General features: G+C 37.4%; 1 protein-coding gene across 1 annotated transcript in view; it reads left to right on the top strand.

The window, feature by feature from the left end:
- Window positions 1-1,115: 1,115 nt before the first annotated feature.
- Trub1 (TruB pseudouridine synthase family member 1) overlaps window positions 1,116-9,261 on the top strand; it is a 41,931-nt gene continuing 33,785 nt past the window's right edge. Inside the window, exons 1-2 of the mRNA XM_004838868.4 lie at window positions 1,116-1,433; window positions 3,205-3,303. Of these exons, the coding sequence (XP_004838925.1) occupies window positions 1,151-1,433; window positions 3,205-3,303 (382 nt within the window). The 5' untranslated portion in view covers window positions 1,116-1,150. The remainder of the gene's footprint in view (window positions 1,434-3,204; window positions 3,304-9,261) is intronic.

The raw sequence follows: 9,261 nt of genomic DNA, 5'->3' as shown, positions 1-9,261 counted from the left end.
TTCTGCCTTGTGCCAGGATCAAAATAATGTTTTCAAATTTTGTGGAAGATTGTGTAACTTTTAGAATGTCTCAAATTTAAAATAGTATAATTTTATGAATTTTAATGATATTGTTGTGGTGGGGGTTGGTTTGTTTTTGTGTTTTGTTTTGTTTCGTTCCTGGGGATTGAGCCCAGAGGTACTCTACTATTGAGGTACATCTCCAGGTTATTTTAGTTTTTCATTTTGAGACAGGGTCTTGCCAAATTGCTTAGGCTGGTCTCAAACTTGCTCCCCTTCTGTCTGTCTCCTGAGCAACTAGGATTACAGATGTGTGCCCCACGGTGCTCAGCTCTATAATGCTTTTTGATATTCAAGCAATGTATACTAAGGAATGCAACCTACGGAAAAGTTGGTAGTAAAAAATCTTGGAATTGTTAAGAATTTCACGGGGGGCGATGGGGACCTGGAGAGGAAAAGGGGCAGGATGTGAGGCATCAAAATAAGCCCAAGTGATTTACCATCGGCTTAGCCAAGTTTCTTTCAGAAGTCTGAAGGTCTTGTATTCACTTATTCATTCCCAAGTATTTATTTAAGCACCCTTTCATGTATGTCATTTGAGATACAGCAGTAAGATACACAGGTCCCTTGCTTCAAATTTACATTGTAATTCTAACTGAGTTTACACTCAAGGGCGTTGTAATGCTAAGCCATGGTGTATCCAAGAGTAGGATAAATCAGATGAACCAATCTGATCTTCACAAGCTGCAGCAAAAATCAGCAAGGCACGTTAAGTTTTCTATTCTTGAATGTTAGGTCCTCTTAGTTCCAGAGGGCAGTGCGGTGGGATAAGAAAAGAGTCCCCTATCTAAAATATACAGACTTGCTGTTTGGATTCGGCAGTTTGGGACTGCAACTCCAAATTGCTCCTTTGGCACAGAACTACCTCTATGTAAGAAGTGAAGAGGATTACAGGTGAAAACCCAGTTCATCAGAACCCAGATACTGAACAGCAAACCCCGGCCTGTACGAGAATGCTATGGACTACAAATCCCATAAGCCCATGCGGCCGTACCCTTTCTATTCCTACAGGGGAAAAGGGGATGTATGGCGCACTCTTGTTGCGTCATCAGTGTGTGCCACCCCTGTAACAAGTCTAGGCTGCAAAAGCATGGCAGCTGCTGAGGCAACGTTACTGTCGCAGTCTTTGAAAACAGACAGAGCCCCAGGCTCTGAAACTGCAGAAACAGCCGCAACAGTGGCTAGGACATCTGTAGCAACGGCTGCGGCTGCGGCGATCGTGGCCGCTGCGAGAACCGGATCCGAAACCAGGGTCTCCAAGGCTGCTTTGGCTACTAAGCTGCTGTCACTCAGTGGCGTGTTCGCGGTGCACAAGCCCAAAGGGCCCACTTCAACCGAGCTGCTGAATCGGTTGAAGGAGAAGCTGCTGGCAGGTACTGCAGCCCGGGTGGGGACCTTAATTGAGTTCACAGCGTTGCAGTTTCTGCAGGCTTTACTAGTAAAATTATTTAGGTTATCAAAGGATCTCCAGAGTTTGGTCCTATCCTGTCTTGCCATTAACCTAATATAGGAAATATTTTCTTACCTTGTTATGTATCTGCTGGCATACTTTATATTTTTTAAAAATGCAAAACTAAATCATTCTGATGGAAGTCTGGTAACTATAATGGCCATAATACAAAATTAAATGTTTATTGGCAAATATGTACCTTCTTACATTTGTTTAATTCCAGTGTTATACATGCTCATTCTTTCCTAATATTTTGTAAGAATGGATCATACGAGGAATGTTGAAGCAAGGAGTTGCATTAAGGGTAAATTTAAAGACCCACCCCCTTCCCTGCCATAGGCTTGCTGTTTTTATTTAGCCTAATTTGTTAAACTATGGTTTTTTTTTTTTTTTTGATCCTCCAGGTAATTATTACCATTCTTTTCCTCAGACAAGTTTTTGACAGGATCAAAGCCATACCCTGGCCTTCTGGTTAATCTGCTTCCAAGAAGATTTTTTTTTTTGAAACATGGTTAAAGTAGATTGTTTCAAAGCTATTACTAGGCCATTTTCTGGAAATCCCTCATTGTGATGTTGGTATTCTTGTAACCCTACTGATTGACCTGTTCTGTGTTTTTGTTAGCTAGACTAGGGTTCCCCAAATGCCATTCTAACCAGCTGTCAGAATTACCTGGGAAAGTTCTTAAAGATGCCCACGTTCTGATGCTGGTCAGGCTTGATGAGCACTAATTAAAGCCATGGTCAGTGGTGATAGCCTTTAATAACATTCTTTGTCTTTTCTTACATTGTCATACTGTCATACTGTAATCCCCACTCTTCTTTGTTTAAATCCTTCAAGGCCTTAAAATATATTCATCCATAAATAGTTGGTTCAGTAGAGTGAATTTTTGAGGCCTTCATACTCTGAGGAGTACCAAGCTGAAAATACAAAGAATTCCCCAAAAGATTCCAATAAATTCATAAGTGAGACATCCATGAGGTATTATAAGTGAAAGGGGAAAGGTTTGAAACTTAAGCCTAACCTTAGAGGTTTATGTCAAAAGCCATGCTTATAGTTCCAAAGTACTCAATTTTGTCCTTAAGACAGGAATAAGAGAGAAGCCAGGATTGTGTCTTCTTTTTTAATCCAAATGCTTCAGAGGCTAAGAAGTAACTTAACTGTTACCTATTTCTTTTAGCTTCTTTAACGTATTGAGAGTTTTTATTAAGAGAGTAGGACAAGTAAACTTAGTTTGAGAAGCCAGTATACTTAGAAGTAGCCCTGTGTGAGATGTACTCCCAACAGAGGTAGGCTCGAGGTGCCAGGGTAGAACACTAGGAAGATATTTAGAAATAGAAAATTGAGGACTTTTGAAGCTAACTGTCAAAATTAACTTCTTTTCATTATTCTTTAACAGCTCACCACCACTAGGAATTTTCTAGAGTTTTTGTGGGTTAGCTTAGATATTTATTCATGATTACATTTTTCTTTTTTTTTTAGAAAATACATTGTTGCTTCTAGAGCACTAATTTTGAAATAGTATATACACATTTTTTTCTCTTTAGGGGATGTATGTATATTTTTAAATCCATGGTCATAGACTTAATATGTTAAGATTGTACAATAACTTTTGGTTTGAATATGTCCTATTTATGGAGATTCTACTTCATTTGTCTTGGTAATTATCTTTTTTTCATCCTGACTATTCTCATAGAAGCTGGAATGCCTTCTTCAGAATGGACCAAGAGGAAAAAACAGACTTTGAAAATTGGCCACGGAGGGACTCTAGACAGTGCAGCCGGAGGTGTTCTGGGTAAGAGATGTGAAGGAAATTTAACATTATTGCCCCTTAATGTCAGAAAGTCAAATTGGTTGGGTGTGGATTAAATTGAATAAAACCATGTCATTTTCAGTCTACTTTGGAATGTTTTAGTTCTACTGAATTTACAGTGCTATTTAAGCCCTTAAATGGTACAGAGTATACAAGGCCATTAGAAGTAGCAACTGTTATGTGTAGATGGAACTTTAAGAAAAGGTTTGTATATGGGCAGAACACAGTTATTATGGAAGGCCTAAAATTGCTTTCTTTAGAAAGGTCTGCTTACAAGGCTTGTTTTTGGCTGGCATCTGTGAACTTGGATTTTAGGAGTATTCCTGCTCTTTCCTGTCTTATAGAAGAGATTCTCTTCCTTGACTGTTTGCACACCTACTTTCCTTCTAGAAATTTGGAATTTTGCCTCACCGCATAGGCAGAGGGTGCCTATGTGGGTGACCATCCCCCAACTCTTCCTTCATCCCCCAATAGACTTTGGGCACTGCGTTTGCTGATGAGCTTCTTTAAGAGAAGCATTGCACACATTGCTGCTTTATTCATCGTTGCAGAGAGGAATAGGCTTAAGTATTTCACCTCATGGGAGGGACAGAAGCTTGTACATGGATTTCTCCATTGTCTTTTTCTCTGGTGACCCAGTGGTGTGTCTTTACTACATTAATAATAAATCTGAGCTGTTTATGAATACTTGAATGTGGGATGGTCACGGAAACTACTGAGAAGGTCTCTTTTGTCTGCCTATAGCTAATCAAATTTTTGAGATCAGCTCTATTGAGAAGGTGAACCTAATAGTTCTTGAGGAAAAGTTTTCTTTTGGGACCTATTAGGTGACCATTTCATTGCTTATGGAAGAAAAACTGACAAGACTTTATTAAGGGAAGAAAAATTATGTATCTGTTTTTATTCTGAAGTCTTTATGGACTGCTGAGGTTTTTCTGCAGAGGCTAGGGTGTGTTTCTGAAACTTTTTCTGTAACTACATCCATAGTCACAGAAATATATAGATTGGGTTTTTAAAGAGTTGATTGTAAACCATGATTTCATGATGTTCTAATGGGTTATGATTCATAGTTTGTAAAATACTGTGGTATCATCTTGAATCCATATTATTTCAACTAAAATCAGATACAAACAACAACAAACCCTAAGCTAGCCAAAAGAAATAAGTACTTATTTTTTTAAAAGAGAGGAATAAAATCAGTGGAGAACATAATTTCTTTTTTTTTTTTTTGGTACCTGGGATCGAACTCAGGTCCTTCCGCTTGCAAGACAGGCGGTGGAACCACTGAGCTAAATCCCCGGCCCTAAGGAGAACATAATTTCAAGAAAACTAGAAATAATGTATGATTTTACATTTCCTGAAATTACAGGTTTTGTTTAATTCATGTTGGCAAAAATACCTTTATTGCGGTAAAATAGAAAAAGTCACAAGGAAAGCTATTTTCCTACATGAGAGGACTTGGCTAGGCAGATCCTGACAACTGAAAACTAGTCTTTCTTTTACTAATGGTGACATTCATTAGGGCATTCATTAGTTGTATGCTTTAATCCTGAAAAGTATTAAAGCCTGTAAAGTAGGTGTTGTTATCCTCATTGTAAAGAAGAAATAAAGACTCAGAGAGATTAAGTAGCATGCCTGTTGCTGTAGAGTTAAAGAGGTAGCAAAGTCAGGGTTTCAGTGCAGATCTGCTCAGTGCCAAGGCCTCTGCCCTAGTGTGGGATGGTTGATATTTGGCACTCCTGCCTTTGCCCCCTTTGCCCACTACAGGAATTACCCATCAGTCACAGCACTGTTAGCATTGGTTCTGTAAGTGGCTTCATGATTCTCCTCAGCTTAACACTCTAGGTAGCCTCTGCCAGTTGATGGTCCTTGAATTTGTCCTAACCAATTCATTCAACTGCTTTCTAAGACACAACACAAGACAGCATGAGATCTGCTGCTTATTTAGGAACAGCCTAATTATATTAATTTCTGGTGGTTGGTCCTCATTGGTATGCAGCGATGTTCAAGGGATTAAATGGAATAGTTTATTTTCTACCCTCCAACAAGGGATCTCGTTGAAGCTTCTATTTTAGTATTAAGAAGGGGCTGAAATTTTTATATGTGAAAATCATATTGGAAAAAAATTTGCTTTTGGAGGCTTGTTTTGTCACAGGGACCTTTGTTCATATGTCAAATTTATTAATTTTTCTTTTATGTTTGTGGTTTCCAATGAGAAATAAAGTTGAAGTTATTTAGTCATAGAATAAGGAGTAATTTGTTGTCTAAATTAGCAGTTTTGGAAACTTATGAGTTGACTTTATTTTTATTGCATAGTAAAACACTAGACTCTCATCATATCCGTGTTTGTGTACTTGCTACTGACTGGTACACACATACTGACTTAACTATACACATTCTGGAAAAAAATCTCATAACCTCTCTGAATCTCAGTCTTTTCCTCTAAGCAGATAATATCTGCCTTAACTCTCAAAGGGTTATTAGAATCTTACACTTCACTTTGTGAAGTGCTTTCTAAAACTGGTGGTGGTCACCTTCTTGCAAAAATGGACTTGTGTGAAAATATAATTTTCTACATTTTAGGCTGTTTTTTTCTTTGTAATATTAAATGGTACAGATTTAAGAATTTAGCTATTTAGGAATATAATCTGAATTCAGGTTTATTATTCTGTACTATAACAAAATTACAAGAGGGCTTGAAAAATGTTTTAAAACACTGTGGTAGGTAAAATAATGCCCCCCTAAAGATGTCCACGTCCTCATCTCCAGAATCTGAATATGTTAGGTTACATCATAAGGAGGAATTAAGACTAGATAGAATTAATGTTGCTAATCAGCTGACAAAGACTTTTCCTAGAATTTCTAGGTGGGCCCAGTTAATCCCAAGAGTCTAAAGTAGAAGGAGCAGGCAGAACAGAGAGGTGTGGCAGTGGAAGCAGGAATTTCAGTGATGTGATTGCTGGCTTTGAAAAGAGAAGAGGATTGCACGCCAAAGAATGTGAATTAAAATCAAAATGGATCAAAGATCTAAACATTAAAACTAAAACATTAAACCTACTGGAAGATAAAATAGGTAAAACACTTGAAGACATAGGTGTAGGAAAAGATTTTTCTAAACAGAATTTCAACTACACAAGAAATAACACCAAGAATCAACAAATGGGATTATATCAGACTAAAAAGCTTCTTACAGCAAAAGAATCAGATAGAGGACTAATATCTAGGATATGCAAAGAATTCAAAAAAAATCAAATTGCCTAAAATTAAAGACCCAGTCCAGAAATGTGCAAGAGAAATGAAAAGACTTCACAGAGGAAGAAATACAAATAGTTAACAAATATATGAAAAAATGCTCAACATCTCTGGCCATTAGAGAAATGTGAATTAAAACAATGTTGGGATTCCATCTTACTCTGGAAAGAATGGCAATCATTAAGAAATCAAACAATAACAAATGCTGATGTGGCTGTGGTGAAAAGGAACCCTCCTTCATTGTTGTTGGGAATGCAAACTAGTACAACCATTATGGAAATCAATATGGAGATTTCTCAAAGAACCAAAATTAGAAATTCCATATAACCCAGCTATCACCCTGCTGGGTACCTTCCCCAGAGAGTTTAAGAGATCATACTACAGTGGTAACATGCATACCAATGTTTATAGTAGCACAACTCGTAATATCTAAATCCTAATAAAGGATGGATAGGTGTTATGGCTTGTGTCTAGAGGTCTCCCCCAAATTCGCTAATGTGCTCATAGGTGGGAGTTTTGGAAGGTGGCAGGATCTAGGGTGTGTGATTACTGAATTAGTCCACTGATTGGTCTAGTATAGTTTTAGATGTGGATAATGGGAAGCCCCATCCTGGGTGTGGGTGGCACCACCTAAAAGGCCGGTAGCTTGGAGGGAAAAAAGGAAGCAGCTTCTTCTGCTGCTTGCTGCTTGCTGCTTTGCTGTCTCCTGCCTGCTTGCCATGACTCTTTTGCCTCTGCCATGCACCCTGCCTTGGAGCCAGCTGATTATGGACTGAAACCACTACAAACTGAGCCAAAATAAACCATTCTTCCTTTAACTTTGGGTGTGAGGTATTTTGTCACAGCAATGAGACAAATAACTAAGACAGAAGGGGACAAGAGAATGCATCTCTTGCAGGGGAATAAGAGGGGTGAGGAGGAGGAAAGGGGAAATAAGTAGAATAAAGATATGCCATGTACAGGAACCTAATAACTTCAATTTATGGAAACATGCTAGAACATGAGCTAAGAATAATATCACCAAGAATGAAAAATGGGATAGGCAGTATTTTTTTCTTTGGTACCGAGTTTGGTATCGAACTCGAGACCTTGCACTTGCTAGACAGGTGGCAGAAGCACTGAGCTAAATCCCCAGCCCTGAAAAATGGGATAGGGAAATTAAAGGAGAGAGGAGGTAGGGAAGGGGAAGGGGATTAAAAAAAAAAAGCTGTAGTATGTGCATGTAACCGCTCTCCAAGATGATTGTAAACTGCATATACTACAAACATGTACTAACAAAATTACAAAAAAAAGGAAAAGAAAAAAGGAAAGAAAGTGAATTGGTCTCCAGAAATTGGAAAAGGCAAGAAAATTACCCTAAGGAGACTAATGAAGGATTCTCCCAAGGACCTCCAGGAAAGAACACAGCTATACCAACCTCTTAATTTTTTAAGAATTGATACCTAGTAGTTGTGTTAGTCTAGTCAAACCCATTTCAGACTTCAGGCCTCTAGAATTATAAGAAGTTTGTATTGTTTTAGGCCATTAAATCCATAGCTTGTTACTATATCCATAGTAAACCATTTTCCATAAATAACGAGATAGAAACAGAATTTGTACATACCACTTTAAAATATATTGCTTTTTTTCTAACTTCAAAGGTTATAAAGGAGAAAAATTTTGGAAATACAAAAAACAAAGTTGAAAATTTAAAATTAACCATTTTCCTGCCTTCCACCAAATAATCAGTTAACATTTTTGCTATATTTCCTCTTAGTTTTTATCTGTGCAAATTCTAAAAGTTCAGCTCTATTTCATGTATTTTTAAATCCTGTTTTTCTGCTTAACAGTACAACAAATATTTTTCATATCAATTAAAAAACTGTAAACATTATTTTAATGGCTATAGATAATAGTAAAAACACAATTTAACCATTTCCCTATTTGAGGTCACTGAGGTTATTGCTAGAGTTTCATTAATAGAACTGATTTTGTGGGAACATCTTTATTAATAGGACCTTCCCTGTGTTTTGGATTTTTAGGGTAGATGCCTAGAATTGGAAAGATGCAGGTCTTGAAAGATGATTAAGAAGGTGTGACAGAGTTAGAAAAACGACAGTAGAAACTGCTAACTGTAGAAAGCTTTGGAGATATGCGGAGAGTACTTTGGCCTGTCCTAAATTGTCCTAAAATGGCTCTCACAATAAACTGGTTTTATCTTTATGATTTGAGAATAGACTACTAGGGCATTGGATAGGTTTGGAGATAGTGGGTTTTTTGCAGAGAACATCTGAGCACAGAAAATTTGGAAGATAAAGAGAGTAGTCATTGTATGTTTACAAGGGAAGTACTCTTACTCATCCATCCTCTAAACTCTGCACTTTTGCAAACCATGTCTTTGCCCGTGTTTTTATTTTATCTTCACATGAACTGCTTATTTCCATTGTCACTTGTATTGACTTTTTAGGTTTGGCTGAAACACTGTCTTCAAAGTATGAAGGCTGCCTGCTTTCTTTTTTATGTTGCTAATATAAAACTTCATTCTGTTCTTTCAGTGTTTTGTTAAGATTCATCTCCCTGTTAGATTATAAACCACCGAACTGATTTATCCCAGAGCTTATTTATTTCTGTATTTATATAGTAATGCAATTTTGAAGATCAAATGGTAGGCAAAAAGCTAAGGAAAACTTCTGTCCAGGAATGTAAGAT

The sequence above is a fragment of the Heterocephalus glaber genome, unplaced genomic scaffold (assembly GCF_053883595.1).
Source record: "Heterocephalus glaber isolate CG9 unplaced genomic scaffold, H.glaber_assembly_v1.0 deba00001497, whole genome shotgun sequence".
Classification (NCBI taxonomy): domain Eukaryota; kingdom Metazoa; phylum Chordata; class Mammalia; order Rodentia; family Bathyergidae; genus Heterocephalus; species Heterocephalus glaber.
Note: the sequence above shows the minus strand (reverse complement) of the source record. Positions and strands in the feature narration are given on the sequence as shown.